The 20,170-nt window shown below is 38.6% G+C and overlaps 1 protein-coding gene across 2 annotated transcripts in view; it reads right to left on the bottom strand.

Moving 5' to 3' along the window:
• Positions 1-20,170, bottom strand: part of Sap130 (Sin3A-associated protein 130) — a 66,836-nt gene that overhangs the window by 20,867 nt on the left and 25,799 nt on the right. For both annotated transcript variants that reach the window (XM_071597515.1, XM_071597516.1), the window contains exons 8-11: positions 18,142-18,484; positions 14,818-15,165; positions 2,005-2,493; positions 763-1,066 (exon numbers count right to left, since the gene is read on the bottom strand). In XM_071597515.1, coding sequence (XP_071453616.1) covers positions 763-1,066; positions 2,005-2,493; positions 14,818-15,165; positions 18,142-18,484 — 1,484 coding nt within the window. The remainder of the gene's footprint in view (positions 1-762; positions 1,067-2,004; positions 2,494-14,817; positions 15,166-18,141; positions 18,485-20,170) is intronic.

Raw genomic sequence — 20,170 nt, 5'->3', positions numbered from 1 at the left:
ATTACGGACACCCAAGCCCTAGGTGGAGGAAAATCCACCCACGCGGGAATCGAACCTGTGACCCCTTTGGTTGGCAGACGAGGACGTTACCCTGCCGCCACCAGGGCTGGCAAAAAGGACCAAATTGATAAAGATATTATGAGAAGATAGCATCAGCAAGTATTTTACAAAGAGGAAAAAGTTGATGATAAGAACCATGAGTACACTGTATAAATTAATTCAAGGTCTGATGAAGAACCAACGGAAGGTTTAGTTAAGGAGTGTCGTGTTCAACCTTAAAAAAATTTGGTCTATTTGGAAGGGGGATGATTCTATTGAAAGATTGAATAGATTGAGAACATAGAGAAAATAATAATATGGACAGAGAGGAAGACAAATGAAAAACGTACCAGGAAGGTTGACATAAGAGAGATGGACATGGTTAAGTTTCATAGAACAGAGTTCACGGGAAGTTGCCTGGTATAATGGTGTGGAAAACAGTAAGAGGATAGCTAAATGGCATTTGAGAGGTAGGCACCATTTGGAGATGAAGAATGCAACAGTGTAAATTACAAGGCGATTTATAAGACGTACATTGATTTGTGATTGCTCAGTTCTTTGAAAGATGATACCATTCAACATTTTTCGGGGTTCATCTAACCCCTAACCAATATGGACTAAAACAAATAAGGATTTGGACAATTTAATCAAGGACCCTTAAATTGAAAAGTTCCCCACCAAAAGTATAAACTGTCGAAAGAACCTTTACGAAAAATCACTCACCCATCGCAATCCCTTTTCCTTAAGATGCTCGGTCGTGGTGAAGAATTTGGTTTGATGGGTGATGCCTGGACAGATACAATGGATGCAGGGGGTGTAGGAGGCGGTGCTAGAGTGGTAATTGGGTGCTTTGGCTGCAAAGACGAGGAGCCACTGAAGTGAGCACCAACAATGCCATTTCCAGTACCAGCAACTTCAACGAACTGCTCCTCCGAGAGGAAGGGCTGGGCCCCTGATGCACTCCTTGTTGAGTCAACCACCATCACAGGATTGAAGCGCACTGGCCCGGAACCTGTCGTCATTATGCCTGCGAAGATGGGAAAAGGGATTTTGTTAATAAGAAAACATTAGACATTTGAGCAATGCCAGAGCCTATCTTAACATCCTACTTATTTTATGCACCAAACCAAATCAAAAGATGATAATTCAGAAAAAGATGACTAAAACAAATACCAACTTTCATTGAGTAGCTTCACGTGTGATGTGGTGGAAGTCAAAATGAATAACTGATAGTACCACTTTCCCACTGGAAAAGTGCTAAGATCAGCTATTCATTACGTTTGACTTCCACCGCATGGAAAAGGGCTAAGATCAGTTATTCATCGGTGGAACCACTTTCATCCTCAAAGTTTGCTTCATAGTAAAAAGTGAGGTAAAGCAATCATAATGAATTGTTTTCATGGGAAAAAGTATCACTGATAGGGTATTCCTTAGATGCTAGATCATAGCAGCAAAGGACATTTAAGAATTCATTAACTTCAATTCACCACTCCCAAATGTAATAATATGGATGTAATCCTGAAAACTGATGTTTTTTGGACAGCAGAAGGGTTTGCCTCGATTTTTTAGCGATATATAAGAGCCCAGAATCAACTCAGTCCAGTGGTAATTGTATGGATAAATATGAGAGGGGCAGGACAAAGGGAAATCAGAAAAGGGATATCAGAAAGGAGAATGGAAACACAAATGGAAATGGCATGCTCAAAAATTAAGCAGGGATATAATGCTTTCGGTTCTTCTGAAAAGGGCAATTCAGATACAACAAAAACAACAAATGGATAAAAGAAGAATCTGAACTCAAAATTTATCCCCAAACAAAGACCGCTGATTGGATATTTTGTATTCAGGAAAAAAAGAAAAGTATTTGGATTGGATTGAATTTTGGATTCGACCAATTTATGCCTATTAACCTCTTCATAATGGCAAACAACCACGTAAATGCTGAATTAGCAAAGAAAAACTCACCATGGACTTGATGTGTGGTCAGCCCAGGCTGTCCAACCGGCCTGATTGTTGTGATTGATGCAGGGGATGCTGGTGCAACTGCCACGACTGACGATGGCGCAGATGGTGCCACTGATGATGATGAAATGACAGCAGCCGGGACTGCCTGGATCGGTACAAATGACGAGCCGGCATTCCCAGGGAGGGTGGCCATGGCTGAATTTGCCCCGCTGCCCCCTGTTCCCGAGAATGGCCTCGCCACGCCCACCGTGTATCCACTCGCCCCGTAGTAGTATCTGGTGGTCGGGAGGGCGTACGTGGCGGCTGTGTTGGTTGAGGTCGCCACGGTGATTGTCGTCGATGGGTTGGTCGCCGACGGAGCCGTTGATGAGAGAGTGGATGGTGGGGATGGGGACGTCGTGAGCTGCTGTGGCTGGACCACCGTGGCTGGACTACTCCCCGCCACCACCTGAGATCTCTCCCCCCGAGCAACCGTCGTGATTTGCGGAGCTGTGAGTAATTAAAGATCAAAGGAAGGAAGCTTGAATACGATTCAGACACGTACCCAGGTTTTGAGTCTAGTTTTTTGAGAACCAAGTCTCGGCAAAACATTGTGGTATGCATATGTTTTGGTTGGTAGAACAAAAAAAATCCAAAAGTTATCATTTTGGAATCCAATTATGCAGTAAAGTTGACCTGGCTTCCTAATAGAAAATGTGTTCAATATTAGCTCAATCAGTTACCATATATCTTGGCGTATAAATCACATTTTTTAAAAGATTGCTAGGGAATATTTAAACAATCAACAATCAACAATCAACACACAAAATAACTCGGCAACTTGGTGATTTTCATCTTACTTCTGCACTCAAATCTGAGTTAATTGTGAATTTTACATAACGAGCATTATTTTTTTTTTTTAAGACATCAACATGCATTTTAGAGAAGTTGGGTATGAAATGGCATTTCTCTGGCTTCTTAAGACCATTTCACAATGATGCCTATCTCAATTACTGAAATCAGGGTACCCAATAATTGATGCCAACTTGATGCCGAGTCTTGGATGAATCCTTTCATACGATCCAACTCTCCTTTCAACTTTTGCTCAAGTGCAACTGCTTTCGCTAACTGCTTTCATCAATGCCAGTGTTTATGCGTGAATTTCAAACAAGCATTTAGATTCAGATTGAGCAATCACTCATCTGGTTCCATTCATAGCATTGGTGAGAACATGACTTTTGGTATGAGGGGTTATGGAAATTGGCAAACGTTTATAATCCTAAAAACAAAACAATAGACATCTGGGAAGGAATTGCATTCGCAGGAGAAACTTAAGGAATGGTACTGGAGTTTTGTTGATGCTGCAAAATGAGCTGCTGAATATAAGGCATTGGCAGTTATGGAAATTATTTGCGATTGCTTGCTAATTGTAAAATGGTTGATATCCCGTTCGGTCCCTCTTGTTCAAGACCACATTTTTACCAGCAGGCCACAAAAAAATAAATGCAAATTCCACTGCATTTCATTGATTATCCCTTGAAATGATATCCCTACCAATCAGTGATTGGCAGTTGGATTCAAGAATCAGTAAGATCATACATATCGCACATATTTCTATTTTCAGTATTCGATATTGACTCAACTCATTTCTTGAATATGATTTAGCACTTTTCATGTTGAAATTATAAGTATGCAAAATTTGGTACCATTATCAGTATTGAAATAAGCATCTTGTGAATCAGTCTTAAAGACTTTGACACAATTAGAAAATATTTTCCTAGTAAAGCCCTACAAGTAAGAATTTTATTCACTTATGACTTCCACCATGAATCAGCTCTTTTCCATTTTAAAAAAGATAAGTTACCAAAGAACAATTCAATGATTTCAGCAACTGGGACTTCTTTGATGGACCATCATACGAACACAACAACATGTAACGCGAGTGTATATGATTTAACATGCATTAGCGTGCAAAAAAACATGATATCGACTTATATGCCATGACATATGGTTATGATTTATGTATCTATACCCTCACGGGTTGGAGCATATGCAAGACAGGTGATATTATTTGTTTGCAGGATGTGTTTGTAGCTGGGAAGACAAAGGGATGAGGGAGAGGAGGAGACAGGCTGGACGTAAACACAGGTTCAACATTAGCCTACTGTCAGGGGAAGATGTGCCAATGGGACCAAAGTTTTACGTCCCATCTGACGGATGGTGTCCAGCTCCTGAAGTACTCTCCACCCAAGTAGGGACTGGACCACCAATGAAAAATCCATCACCTCCAGGTATTGAACCCGGGCCATCGGCATGGGAAGCCGGTACACTCAACACCACCAATCCGATCATCAAGAGGGGAAAGGTTTGGAGTTTAACCTAAAAATATGGAATTGTAACAAGTATTATCTTCTTGTTCAGAGAAAAAATACCCACATGACACACAAAAACAACGCCATGCAGTATTGTACTGAAAATCAGGAAGATGATCTTTTGGTGACAGATTCGGGGTGAGATATGGTGGAGTAAGTCATTTTCAAAAAGGGCCTATGGTGGGGGTAAGTCATTTTCAACAAGGGTCTGCATATATAGAGAATGGAGTGACCTTGTTAAAAAGAGACGTTTCAGGCGTGATATGGTGGAACATCATGATTAATTAAAAATAGCAATTTTCCACAAAAATAAAATTTACACCCCCCTCCATTCGGCCACGACACGCTCTCCGGACTCCTAGGGTCTTTGCACCTTCTCTTCCCCAACCCTCTTCCCCCCCCCCACTCACATAGTCACCCATGCTGCCTTCTACCTTCCCCCCTCTTCCCCTCCACCCTCCCCTTACTTGCCTTTAATCATATATATACTGGACTCTGAGGTTTAACTATCACCTGATGATGATGTAGTAACATTGAAACCGGTCGCATTAAATTTTATTTTTGTGGAAAATTGCTATTTTTAATTAGTGACCTTGTTACACTCTTGAAACCTTGCAAATTCATGTAGCATCTGAAGTCAAGTAGCTTAATGATACATGGTGGCCAATTGTTTTCTCGCAATATTGGAAACCCTTCCCAATTTTCTCCTTTTCTGATTCCTCGAGGAGTCTGATGAAGTATTTTCTAAAAGTGGATAATCCCAAATCAATTAGAACACAAATGATGACTCAGAAGTCTCCACTACTATTAGGGTTGCCTCTGATTTTATTAGCCGTGATTTTTGCAATTATTCCAGTCCAAAAAATCATGTTTTTCTACAACTATCCCATCAAACTCAACTTGAAAGTCCCATGAATTCATTGCTTCCGAGTATTAAAAATGTAAATATTTCACATGCATCATACTATATAATCAACCAATCCATCACATCAATATGAAATGGTTAATTTTGACCAATTGTGTTTCAATAATTTTGGAAGAAATATTTAATGTGCACTTCAGAAAAGAAGTAATTAAAGAGTGAATTTCCTCTCATGTTTCCAGAAATATTACTAAGTTTCTCTTCCCGAAACCCCTCGCGGGTTTTTTGAACCATACCCACTCCAAAGATAAAAAGATGAAAAATGTAGAACATTTTTTCCAATATTTTCTGAATTATTCCCACATTCCATTCCCACTGTAAAAAAATCAGAATTTTCCAGACAGGTACCAAGATGCGGGCTCTGGCTAGTATTTCATCTTGAGTCAAGGGTTGGATGCATTATGGCTTACAGCTAACACATTGCGATGTTACACGTATAATGCCAACATCAATCTCACTGGTAATTCCCAACTTCCAAATTTATCATCCCTGTTCAGGATCAGGTCAAATTCCTGATTTTTTGAAAAATTCACTTTTCCCCCATATCAAACGAAAATGTTTGACAAGAATAGTAATACCTGACATTTTACCCATTTATCCTTAACTGAATGGCCACCCTGTATCATTTAAGTGCTCACAATCCCTTCAGACAAAACAACAACTCACTAAATTGAGGTCTGATTATTACAAATGCCAATTTCATAATCACCACAGTTAGCTAATTCCTGTCACTTTCTCAACAGCATAGCCATCACGTGAGCATTTTATACGACAGATACAAGAATTATCAACCAGGTCACAATTAATAATTATTTATCGTGAATTTATCATTTGATATAGAATGCATTGCCACTTAAGATGGAAAGTTTGTCCACAAGGGGGGGTCTTCAACAGGGCTGGTCTGTTGCACTGACCCACATACGAGGGTCATCCGGAAAGTAGTACCCGTTCGTGCCGCATGAAGTGCTGACGACGCGAGTAGCCGCTGGACGAGGTCAGATAGCTTCAGTGGCTTGTCTGCCTTCTCTGAGCCAAGTTGCGTGACGCTAGCATTGCCTGTGTTGTTTCTGTGATTGTTTACAATGTTTAAAAAAATTGAGAACGCCGCCAGTTGTGAAGTGAGGGCAGTGATTAAATTCCTCAATGCAAGAAACGTTCGCCCATGTGATATTCATCGCCAATTAAAGGAGGTGTATGGAGACAATGTAATGGACGAGTCGTCTGTTCGGCGGTGGTGTCGCAACTTCAACATGGGGAGGGGGAACACACACGACGATGAGCGTTCGGGGAGACCGTCTGTCATTACAGACCAACTGGTGAGCTCAGTTGACGAATTCGTGAGGAACGATCGGCGCGTCACAATTGATGACATCTGTGAGCATTTTCCCAATGTTTCTCGAACAATTGTTCATGAAATTGTTAAACACCATCTGCATTATGCAAAAATTTGTGCAAGATGGGTCCCTCGCGTATCTCAATGAGCTGGCGGCGAAGGACTATGCAGCAGGAATACAGAAACTTGTCACACGTTATGACAAATGCCTTAATTTGCTTGGAGATTATGTTGAGAAGTAGTTTAAAGTATCCTCTTTCAAATAAAATTTTTTATGTTTGTTAATATTTACTTTTGTGTCTTTATTTCACGAACGGGTACTACTTTCCGGATGACCCTCGTATTACCTGCCGGCCACATTTTGATTTTTCATTGCTATTATGAGCAGACAGGGAAGTAGTTCATTTGCTCATTGCTGCTAATTGGAAGTAGTGCACTGTGGATGTACTTTCTCTCTTTCCCTTTCCTGCACACCCTCAACACCCTTTCCTGTGGAAGAAGCATGCTATTCCCTGTCCATTAGTTCGTCATACTCTTCCCCCGTGCTGTCATGAGATATCTATTTCAATTTCTATGAATTCAGAGAGTGTGAAAACTCTCACACTAAGTACATTACTTACGTACCTTTGCTTAGGGTCATTGCCTGCCATATAATGGTCCATGTATTTCAGGGAATTCTGAAAATCTGGAAAATCTCATTTTCCTAAACTTGCAGCTTAAGGGGCCCACGCTTATCTTGAGTAGCATCGAATCTCAATTTTCCACCCTCATCATGAGTACTGGAAGGGTGCCTTTTAGCCAAGAGGAATACTGTAGTGTTTTACTTAAACGATTTCGTGGTAATATTATTTGCATCGAATGAAGAGACTGAAAAGTTTGTGGATAACATTTTTTCCAATCATTTCAGAAGCATGTGTTAGCAACGGAAGAGTTTCTGAAGACAAGGGCACATTAGTAACTCCCTCATGTACAAGCAAGGTATATACTCTGCCCTTTTTTTGACTCGTCCACCTCTGGTATAAAGGAAAACTGTGGCATTAGCAGGAATAGTCATAAGAGGGACTACTTTGAGTTACCATTCGATAGGTACTTGATAGAAACACGAGTAACGCAAGGGCATCTCTTATTATACCAAAATCCAAAAGTAAGTTACCTTTTGCAAATCTCAGTGGTACGGGGGTAAAGTCCTAGCCTGTCAATCCTGAGGTCATGGGTTCGATTCCCGGCTAAATGGATATTCCTCCACTTAGGGCTTGGATGCTTATGGTGGTCCTAGTTATTTCATGCTTATAGTCCAAATGTAAAGGGTCAAAACTAAACTATTTTAGAATTATTACTAAATAAATTAACAATCAAAATTACCCTACTTTGAACTTCATGGAGAATTTCTAACCCCATTTATTTTTTAAGCATGCAATGAGCATCAATCCATATACTAAGTTGCAGTTGCTGAGGAAGGGTTAAGGCACCACGGGTTTTGTCTGGTCAAATTGTATGTGTTGTCGACATGTATTCTGGATGGACTTTTTGTACGTGGAGCACATATCTGAACAATGACTCGGTGAAGTTTATCACAGATATGAGAGACTAGCAGTTTTATTAATATTAATTTCCCAAAACTGGTGATTGTTATGGTCACAAATGTTGACATACAATTATCTACATCTTTGCCTAAAATATTGATAAAAACTTATATTAAAAGCTTCTATTAATATACACACAAATCATATACCTAACAAACCCACATGAGCAATGTCAAAACATGAGCTTGTAACATTTCAGTTATTAGGACACTGACTACAGCATGATATTTTCATAAATACTTTTACCTAGTGTCAAACTAAGGTATTCGCTTCTTTAATGTCACCACATTCTGATTGATAATGAAAAAAAATTAGAGATATTAACATTGTCATAAAATATTGATTTCGTCTCGTTGGCGATATCTATTTTATGCTTTGAGTTAATCTAACCCAGGAGTGGACAATTAAAATTTGATTTCTGAACAGTACAGTGATCCCCATGCTCCCCACCTTCTACTGGACATTAAGCATTTTTTCAGGCAAGAATACTATATGTGGAACAATCCCACCTCATCTATTTTATATGAATTACTACTCATGCTATTCCTTGTAATATACTCTCCTGATTGGTCTAGTCTAGACTTGGGCAGATTTTTCTTCATCTGATTCCAGTTATTCTTTCATTATAATATTTTAAATGTCAATACTTTTATCTTCTCTTATATCAATATAAAAACTTAACTGCTATGCCCAGCTTTGCAGGACCAATTAATCCCTACAGCTGTAACTGCTTTTAAATCATATTAAGGACCTCTTTATTTATACGTGTAAGATGTGTTGTAATGTGTATGCAAAAATATAAATAATTATTAATAAATAATAGCTTTTATTAATATTCGCCATTATTCGGAAACACCGCTATCATAAAAAAACATCAAAGCATGTCATTTGATCGCTATTGCAGTACAGCTTTATGCAAAACATTCATAGCTTGGACATTTTTCTTTTAGAGTTATTTCTTAAAGAAATACTTCAAGACTATCAACTTTCTCGGTAGCAGTTGTACTAAGTAACATCGTATAAAGCATCTGCCCAGCTGTCAGTTTAATTCATAATATAATTACTATTATTACCAGTTATCTAATGGTTAAGTTATGTTTTTGATGGACACAAACTATGAAACAGTACAGCAACAATTAGCTTGTCTCTCATAAAAAAACACAATCCAACATCACAACAAAGCCCCTCTATCTCTGCAAACTTCCTTCCTCCATTCTGTTCCAACATCCTTATACTATTCCTGCCTCTTCCTTGTTTGTCTGAATCATAATATACATGTGTACATGATTAAATAGCTAGCAAAAGAATTTTTAGCTGGTTTTATTGCTGCTGATCCTCCACATTGAACAAATTGAAATTATATCTGAAATCTTATTAAAATCAATCATATGCTGAAAAAATATTCTTTAAAAAAAAAATAAGTTTTTTTTTCTAAAAAATTTCCTGAAAAGTATAAATCAAAATTGGATCCAGCCTGCGTTACTTTGTGCATTTTTACCCTATTTATGCAAAAATATAGAAGCCCTTACTCAGTACCGTCTTGGTGTGACGTGTACTCTAACAAACAAAGTAATTTTCAGATTTATATATTATCAGGATATCAATTATTTTTAAGCAAACACAATGGATTTGATTTAATTACAGGCCCCCTTAAGCTGCTTTTAATCATTTCGTCTAGCTGCTCAGGATCTTGTTGATCTATGCTGACATATCAATCAAAACGGTCACATTCTGTGATATTCAGAACTTAAATCACAATCCGTTGATGATCCATGCTGGCGCTGTAATCCAACTGAAACAGTTGAGTCCTACCGAAAACAAGCAAGCCACAAAAAGGATTCACGTTTAGAGAGGTGTACATATACACAGGCGAATGGAAAATATATGTTTGGACATGAAATATGTTAGCAATTTCAAGATTTCTATTTTGACTCAAATGTTGAATACCTAGTATATCAAATGACCACTGTGGGTAAAAATGCATGCCTCACTATCAACAATTTGACTTACACATGGTTAATAACTCAATAACTATGATATTCAACACCCACAGCAATGGCTATGCTATCTTCTAAGTCATAGGAATTTGCTTATTAGCAATTCCAAAATCACCATTGATAATGGTTAAGAGTTAAATATGGTGAGTGATTTTTTTTTTAGGGTTAGTTACATTGTAATAACTTGTAATTGCGATTACAACAAATCAAGATTGTGCAAGGTATGCCTGTACACCCTCTGCCCATCAGTCAATCTACATTCACAAAGACAAGGTCCACCAATATTGTCAGAAACTTTCACATATCATCATTTTCAGAAAACATTGAGGCAAATTCTCCTTTGGCATGCAAAATTTTAAATTATGTCCTGTAACATTTGAAAAAATGTTTTGCTTTCAATAACCACATGCTCAGATTTGTTTGAAAAATTGTCGAGGTGCAAATGGTACAAACTCAGAGCTAGTGATTATATAATTTGATATATTGGCTAGTTTTTTATACACATATGAGTACACATCACCAAATACTTAAATTTTATTCAGGATATCATGATGACGATAAAAGTATGTCTGAAAAACAAATCCATATCTTCCAAAATCTCATAGTTTGCAAAACTGCCATAAAATGGGAGGTTGTACTAATTCATGCTTTCGATCTTAGCTAATCTCTTCGATGCATACGACCAAAACAATGCATCACACACCACAAGAGGTTACACATATCAACCATCGCTTGAAAAACTTTAATGTATTTAAATGAATATCGGAGCTGAATTATAACTGCCATTACTACAAATTAAGACTGTTCAAGGCATGCCAGCACATTCTCTGCCCTCAAATCAATCTACATCCACAAACAAAAGGTCCATCAATAGAGTGAGAAACTTTCATAGCACATATTTTTATAGGTGCACACCGAATTGTTGCAAAGCCTCCATTGACATACCACATTGCATTGAATCACGCATCTATCAGATGCAGAGTAATCAGATTAAATTAAATTTTGTTTTGTTAGTATTCGAATAATTTGAGCGAGTCTGGTGAAACAAAAAGTAAACTGGAAGGAGTACCTCCCTCAGGTGTCACAAACATGGTGTGAAGATGAGGGAAAGTAGAAAGTTCAAGCTAGGAAAAAGAAGGAGAGGGACGAATACATTATTGGAAAAGTGAAAGAGGTGGAAATGGTGCACAGGAAATGATTTACAGAAGATGGGTAACAGTCCTGTTAAGCCCATGGTATACCCCTGGAGTCGAATGCTCCCTTTTCTCCTTGTCTCTTCAGAAGGTAGTTAATATTGGAGTGATGCAGAAGTAATGCAATCAAAGTATACAAAAAAGACCGTTACAAAAGTCTCACTTCCATAATGGTTTTGAAAATGTTCTAATACAAACGAGCCTGTAAAATATCATGACAAAGTTAACAAACCTTAAGGGTTGTATGTCACAGATTTTGTGAACACATTGAAATATCCTGAATAATTTCACATTTATTCATTATTTAAGCACTGACGGCAAGTTTACGGCTTCCTTTGCTCATGCAGAAATTTTGCCAGCCTGAAGACAAACATTTAATTAATTTATGGCTACTCGGACTATGTCCATCCAATTCTTTGCATTGCTTTAATTTACGGCATGACAGGAGTAATTAATTTCGTCAACAATTATATCTTTCTGAATCCCACATCATACTAAATTCAAGAGGCAAAGTAGTTCCCTTCACTATTGATCCCCTGACAACACAGTGCCATTGACATACTCCTAAAAATGGGATGATACCATAATTTACTGTCGGTACAATACCAATAAAATGCATATAGTATGATAATTTGAAATTTAAGAAAATATATATTAAACAATAGGGTTTTAAACACCATGTAAACAAGATGACAACTGCAAACATTTTCACTTATATTCTTTTCTTCCCAGCATCTCATGAAAATTTGAAAAGACCCTAAATTTTCAATGGTTTTCCCAAATCCAGATTTATTAGAGAATTTCTAATTTTGGACTTTAAAATTTATGGATCAAACAAATTCTCAAATTAATACTAGTGAGTCAAAGGTCATACCAGTTACAACAGAACCAATTTTGACATCTGTCTTAACATTGTAAGGAACTTTAGTGGAGAGAACACTACATTACCCATTGCAACCAGAAATAGAATTCGGAAGCACTATTGGTATACTATTATTGTATTTTGGGAAATTATCTCTACAATTTGTCACCACTCTTGCTTGCTCCCTTAATACTCGGAAAAAATTCCATTATGGTTAAACCATGTTATTAATGTTTTAAGCAAAACATTAATGCACACATGTTTTATGATCTACCAACCATGCGCCTCCTCTTTTTACTAAATTCTAGAAAAACAAAAGAGTTTCCAGGTAAACAGCAACATTTGTCGAAGAAACAGCTTTACAGACAGGAAACAATTCAAACCTAATTACATTACTTTCAGATGAATTCAGTAAAATATCAGGTGGGTGCAAAAATTAGCGATTAGAATTAAACATTACCCAATTTATCCTGAAAAAATTCTGTAGAAAATAAAATGGGAAACACAATTTTATATACACAATGGATAGAAATGAACACATGTAAATTTCTTAATAAAATCTTTAAATATTAATGTCATTAGGCACTGATAGACACATAACACCAAGTCCTATTGTCCTCATTTTCTACTTTATGGTTATATAACTTTACAAATCAATTTAACTACATAAAACAAATCCATTTTAAAGAGAAATTGTATATTTGCAGTAAGTGCGTGGAGTTTTTTTTGACTCGATTATTGCAGAGTCGTTTTCAACAGGCCACTAAATATTTTGTTTTACAAATAACATGGCGTTGATTTCATTTAAACTGAACCGAAATTATTCTGGTTGCCTCATCGTATGAAACTTTGAACAACGTTGAGAATGATAGGCCATGCAACACTTTGCTCTATAATTCAAAATGAAATGTGGCACTGACACTTCCAATTGGCTCTGTCACTTTCACACAGTCGGCGGGAGAAGAAAGTGTCGATGGCCATACGGCAGATGTTCTAGGGGATGCTCGACCCAGCTAAAGTGAACGCACACGTTCTTTTAAAGTGATTATGTATTAGAAATGATATCAACCAAACAATAATAGGCAAGGAATTGCTCGAAAAAGCTGTCATGAGTTTGGGGAACCCTTATTTTAAAAATCGGCAGAAGAATACGTCGTACCTCTCAATGTATTCACACGGGTATTTCATCGATTTTGCATGAAGACACACTGCACTGCAATTTAAATGCAAGGCCTCGGTTTCCAGCTATGATCTACAAGAGGTATCATCATAAAAACACCAAGATGCAGTGTCCCTGCGCCCCATCACCTGTGACAAATGCCATGCTTACTCAGGCAACAAATAGGGTGGGGTTTTGACCATATTTCAGGTACTTTTTTGAGTGCATTTGTCAGACAATTTATCAAATTAAATTAATTTTTTTTAATTGGACAAAATTATTTAATTTTATAATGTGTGTCAGTAATTATCCCCCTATATGGTTTGCACAATTACGCTTAAAATTCAGTGCTCCAATCTTTCAAGAAAAAATATTCTTCTTTTCAGCACCGGAGTTGGTCTTATTTCGAAAGGATATTATCTTGGGAGTCTACCTCTCAAAATTTATTGAAAAAAAAACTAAAATTTGGATATTTTATAATGACCTACTTCAAAAAAAAAGGTGAATTTTTGCAGGATTTTTTACACTGTAAATTTATGATATAAACAATAAAAATTCTGCATAGGTCCAAATGGGGTATCATAGAAAGCACATATTATAGTATGTACAGTTGAATTTCCAAGATTTTGCCTTAAGGACACAAAGAAATACAGAATCAAAGATGAATGACAGCCATTTTTTTGGCATGGGGTCCAAAAGATCCTGTCTGACCATTACACGCTATGGCAGGGAGTTGTGACCGCAATGAGTTAAACTAAACATATTTCCTTTTAGTTCTTAAGAGATTCCCTGCTCATTACACCTGTTCTGAGGGAAATTGAAGCATTTTTTTCCTTACATTAGTGGCAACTTTGGAGATAGTATCCATGGAAGTTGCGTATTTTAGAGAAAAAAATCTGGAACTGATAGGAAAAATTTCTATGTTGAAACCCAACAATTCTGAATCAGAACAAAAAATATTGGTTTTTCACAAACCAAAGTGATAGATATAATTTCTTAATTAACACTTTCCTTGATGGATACTAAATGTCAGCGTTGTATTCAAATTAGGTCTACGGGGTGCCTAATAAATTCTCTCCTCTAGCTACTTATTCACCTACCACAAATCAACAGAAGACAAATTTCCTTAAAAATGGAGCATTATATTTTTCCATGTGTATTCCCATTGAAACATTGCAGGTGAGAGTGACTTCTAAAGAATTGTAAGCCCTTATGTTATTAAACATAAGTCTCATATATACACACACTATTAAGTTTCCCAATTATTTTGTCCACAGGTTCTTTACAGGATATATGACGGCACATTTATGCCACCAATCCACATCCGTTACACCATACACAATGTGTGCTTCACAAAACAGACCGAATCATTGGTGTAGTCGTCCCCTCATCAATAGTACTATTTAACCTCACCTGGTGATGCCCTCGGATGGCTCGTGTGAATGTAGACCCCTTGTGTTGCTTGGTGCTGTAGTGACACCAGTGGCTGGTGCCCTGTGTGGTCACCTGATGATGTAACGTCCAGCCCAACTCGCCCGAGGCTCAGCGTCGCGAGCGGAGAGGTGAACACTTTCCCAACGGGAACGCTGCCTGGCGCTGTCGTGGTGGGAGGCGTGGCCGTCGCCAGGGGGGATGGCGATGATGTGGTAGACATTATTGCCGATGCGGAGGGAATGGCGGGAACCGAGAGCATTGTCGTTGGACGGCCCAGTGTCTGACCGGCCACCACCGTCCCTGGCACTGTTGGACCCGTATAGGTAACTGCAATGAAATATGGGGCAAATCCATAATCCATCTCAGAGATGATAAAAAAAAGACGCCATAAGTATTCATGACATGGTACTTGATGGCAATGGATAACCATGATAGGCACTTGGGGGATTGGGTTGGTGAAGTAATTCGTGGGTCCGTTCAAACCCCAATGGCACAGGTTGGAATTGTGGCAGTTGGAGAATACCCTGATCCCTATTTGGGATGCCATGTAGGGAGCACTTCAAGATGCAGGGTGCCATCCATCAGGTTGGACGTTAAATTACATGACCTCTTGTTTGGCTTTCATTAATAGATCAGGCTAATTCTCTTTTAATGAAATAACCATAAGCTGTCCGTTGCCTACCCTAATAACTTACTTCACCATGGCAGTCACAAACTCCACGTAATTAGTTCTTCTTATTGTTGCTTTCCACTGATTTCAAGAGAAAACTATGGTAAATTGTACTTTTTCCAATGAGCAATTTTTTAATGCTTAGAGGGCTAGCCCCATAAGTCAGCACACTTACCTAGAAACACTGTCATTTGTGGGTTTCAAATGATATTTTTAATTTAGTCCTGAAAAAGAAACTAGTATTTATACCATCCTGCCACAGGAACTATTCGTGGATGGTTCACAATTTGGATTCACACTTTTTTCCACTCCTTCAGACCCAGAATCGACAACTGGCTCACCTAAAACATCATAAATATCCGATGCACAGGCAATTTTGCCAACTTTACAGTAAAAAAATGAAACCATCACCCTCTGCACATTTCATCTACTCAGAAAAGCCCACAATGACATGATTATTTTGATTGCAGTGTGTCTTTCTGATTGGCCAAAGAATCAAAGATGACAACACGTGATGGTGGGGATTTCTACAATGGATTATATATATGGAATGGAATATATGATAATAAAGGATACTCATAACCTAAGTAAGTGTCGCATTCCAATTATTTTTAAATTTAACAAATGCTATGTTGTTATCCCCTTAAGGTCAGCCTATACATTTGGCATCAGTCGCGACTATGTAACAAGAGGTCTTGGGCTCCATTCCTGCATTGGTGGATTTTCCTTGTTGTTACACTCATGCTTACGAGTCCGATGAAAAGATAGAAACTTTACTCAATTTAGATTAGTACTAAATAAATAAAAAAAAAGACTTGAATGAAACATCTCATGTTTGAAAACATCAAATTATAATATTGATGGAAATTCGAAGGTAAACCAAATCAGTGTGAAGCATACTGTTGAATAATTTTGCCTGGTAGGTAAGATTATTATTACTATTATTAGGTAATCCACCGGTTAAGGTAGGTTTTTGGATGGACACAACTAACTACCAACCAAATATTTTATTACTCCTAACAAAACACAAAATCCATCATCCTACTCTATATCAGGTCCCTCTTCATCTCTGAGTACTTTCTTCCTCCCGTCATCCCGTCCAACATCCCTATCCTGTTCCTTCCCTTTCCTCGTTTGCCCAACATTCTCCCCTCTATCACAGTCTTCAACATCCCGCTACCGGTCAATACCCCCTTCAGCCACTTTTCCTGCCTCCATAGGATTGCTCCCAGCGAACCCCTCTCTTCGCCCACCATACCAAGTACTTCCTCATTTGTTTTCTTCTCTGTCCATTTCACCTTCTCCATTCTTCTCCACACCCACATTTCAAAAGCCTCCAGTCTACATCTATCCTCCTGCTTCAATGACCACGTTTCCGCGCCGTACATAGCTATGCTCCATATCAAAGTTTTTACGAGTCTTTTCTTAACATCCTTACTCAAAGTCCCTGGCATCAAGAAAGGTAGGTAAGATAGTACCGCAAAAATGTTTTAATGACCAACAATCTGCTGCAGAACTTAGAAAAACTCTTGCGAGAGGAAAGAGGGAGGTGAAAAGTATGTGAAAGAACAAAACGTGTTCAAATAAAACGTTCATATTCCACCATGAGATAGCACCTCACCTACCACTGATTCGAATATGGAGTTGAAACAAGAGTCATATTTATCACGGAAGACTTCTTGCTCCCGCATCTCGCTCCTTTCAGCCATGTGAACCGCCTGGAGCACAAGAAACAAAATCTATGTGGCTCATTCATTAAGTCCTGTGAAAATCCATGAAATGGTGCTCGTGGTATGAGAAAAGGTTTGGTTTTAGTAAGCTTCATCTCTCACTAGACTGTGATTGAAGTATCAGCTATAAACATCAATTGGTTTCATTTCCATAGTTGACTGAAGCAACAAACTGTCATTTAGGAAAATGGCAAAAAATGAGTTTCATGCAGTGATTGATCACTTCTATCTAAAGGGCCTAACACAGGTGCAGATCAAATCAGAGTTGGATGAAGATAATAGCACATCTGGTCCTGCACTCATTACTGTTTACAATTGGGTGAATGGGTTTAAACGTGGCCATACGTCGACAAATCATGAACATCATTGGGGATGTTCAGGGGAAGTGACTTCCTCCGAAATGACTGAAAAAATCCACACTATTGCTTCGATTGTTTGGCTAATCAAAGTTCATGTGGTTTTGAACCAAGTGGATGAAGCTAAAGGCATATGACGAGGTACAGCATTTTCAATTTTGCACGAAAACTTGGGTGCGATAAAATCTCGGCAAGATGGGTGTCGCAATTGCCCTCAGTGAAAATATAAATGCAATCATTTGATCGGTTCAGAGGCTCGCTTTGCACTTTAACGGCACAATCCTGGTGAGTATGTGCTTTGATACAGAACCGTGGACAAAATATGGATACACTACTACCCTCCAGAGACAAAGAAACAGTAAACAAAGAGTATGAATAATTTGGGAGAACCACAAGGCCATCAGGAAACAGAAAACCATGACTGGAAGTGAACTAAAGCCACCGAAATTTCAGAATGACGATTTCAATGATGAACATTTAATGACCCACGAGATCACGACAAGATCGCGGTCCAAGTGCAGGAGAGGGAGACTGAAAGCATCCTTACATGCTCTTGTCACCACAGTGGTGATGGCGATAGCTGTTCCTTGGTGCGGTTGAACAGGATGCTGTGTGTGCTGCTGCGGTTGTGCCTGTTGGTGCATGGCGCATATGGGAACAACCGTGTGAATGGTGGGGCCAGCTCCTTGTTGCGTGGCGGTCGTCTGGAGAGGGACATGTTGGGGCGACTGTGATGGAGATGGTGCCAATGATGATGATGGTGTTGGGGTCGAGGTGCTCGATGGCACTGCGTGTGACTGCTGCGCAGATGCTGACGTAGAAGATGGGACCTGCGCTGGTACCTGGGTGATCTGGATGGATGATGGCCCATGGACGGGCTGTGCTATCACCTGGACAACAGAAAAAAAAGGGAAAACATCACCACCAAGAAAAAATTCTCTTCTATGGTCAGTATATTAAGTTGTTCCATAGGATATGACATGAAATTTGTTGCCAACAATTTACACACACACGAGGCATATTCATAAAGTAAGGGCCGTTTACTTATATTTAAATATTGGCGCTTCAGGACACAGTTTTACTCCTGCAGCGCCATCTACTGATTCATTGAGAAGCTATAGCAGCACTTGTTTTGTTTCAGAAGTCATTTGCTTGCCCGTGAATGCAAACAACAATGTCCGCGACAATCGTCCATCCCGCCAGCTGCGAAGTGCGTTGTTCTGTCATACGATTCTTATATGCAAAAGGATTGTCGGCTGCTGAAATTCATCGGGAGTTATGCCTAGTTTATGGACCTACTGTTATGAGTGAAGGAAAGGTTAGAGAATGGTGCCGTGATTTTAAAAATGGACGAACAAATGTCCATGATGAAGAGCGAAGTGGCAGGCCCAGGATTCTCACTGATGAAAGAGTTTCCCAAGTGGAACAAAAACTGCAATGTGATCGTCGATTGATGATTAATGGTCTGGCTGAACAATTTCTTCAACTTGGACCCACTACTTCTACAATATTGCCACGGAAAACCTAAGATATAACTAATTGTGTGCAAGTGTAATTGTGTGAAAATGCTCACCGACCACCACAAAGAGCAAAGAATGTCCGGTGGATGAGAGTTTTTGGGCCCCCACCCTCCCCGTACAGAGTCCTGACCCTGCACTAAGCGACTACTTCCTCTTCTTGCACTTGAAACAGTGGCTCGGTAGACAACGTTTCGAAACCGAAGAGGAACTCAAAAACGGCGTTGTCATTTGGTTCAACTCTCAGGCGGCGAGCTTCTATGCAGAGGGGTTAAAGAAGCTGGTGCAGCGGTACGAATAATGCTTAGAAGTGAAGTAGGTTTGTAGCTAAGTAAAAGTGCCAATAAAATGTGTTTCATATGAGTATATTTTTTCCTGTGACTAAACGGCCTTTACTTTATGAATATGCCTTGTATACAGGGTGTGGCGCTTATATCTGGACAAGAACGCGTTTCCTCGAGTGAGATTTCCTCACCAGGTTAGTGAAACCTTCCCCAGACTTCTCCGAAGCATTTTACTTAGCCACATTATCGTAATATTGTACTTATAACACTAGTGTTTACCTTGACATTATTAAGGATTTGCTTCACATAAAACATTTTGTGGGTTAGCACTTCATATTTATATTCCTGCTCCTGGTCATATTCAAAAACATAGGGAAAAAAATGAAAAGAATTGCTTTTTTGCAAAACCTCCATTTCATTAACTTCAAAAGGATTTTTTTTAATAGGATAGCTAATTTACAGCAGATCATTAAACATTGAGAGCTTAACAGAAAATAGAGGGAAGATATATGTGAAACACTGTCCATTTATTACCGAGGTATTTTCTGCTGTGGTAAAAGAAATGTTTTTCAGCCTTAAAGGCTTGGCCAGGAAATATATGCATAGAGTGCAAGTTAATTGATACCAATCTAACATCCAGCATGACAGAGAAAATATGATAGAAACACTAGTAAAGCCAAAATTTTCAAACATAATATAATCAGTCACATGGTAAAACATATCGAGACGAAAAAGTTAAGGTTTTTTTCACAGCTTGACTCTTCATCTCAAATCT

The sequence above is a fragment of the Hetaerina americana genome, unplaced genomic scaffold, assembly GCF_022747635.1.
Source record: "Hetaerina americana unplaced genomic scaffold, ioHetAmer1.1.p SCAF_9, whole genome shotgun sequence".
NCBI classification, from domain to species: domain Eukaryota; kingdom Metazoa; phylum Arthropoda; class Insecta; order Odonata; family Calopterygidae; genus Hetaerina; species Hetaerina americana.
This window is presented reverse-complemented; position numbering and strand designations above follow the sequence as displayed.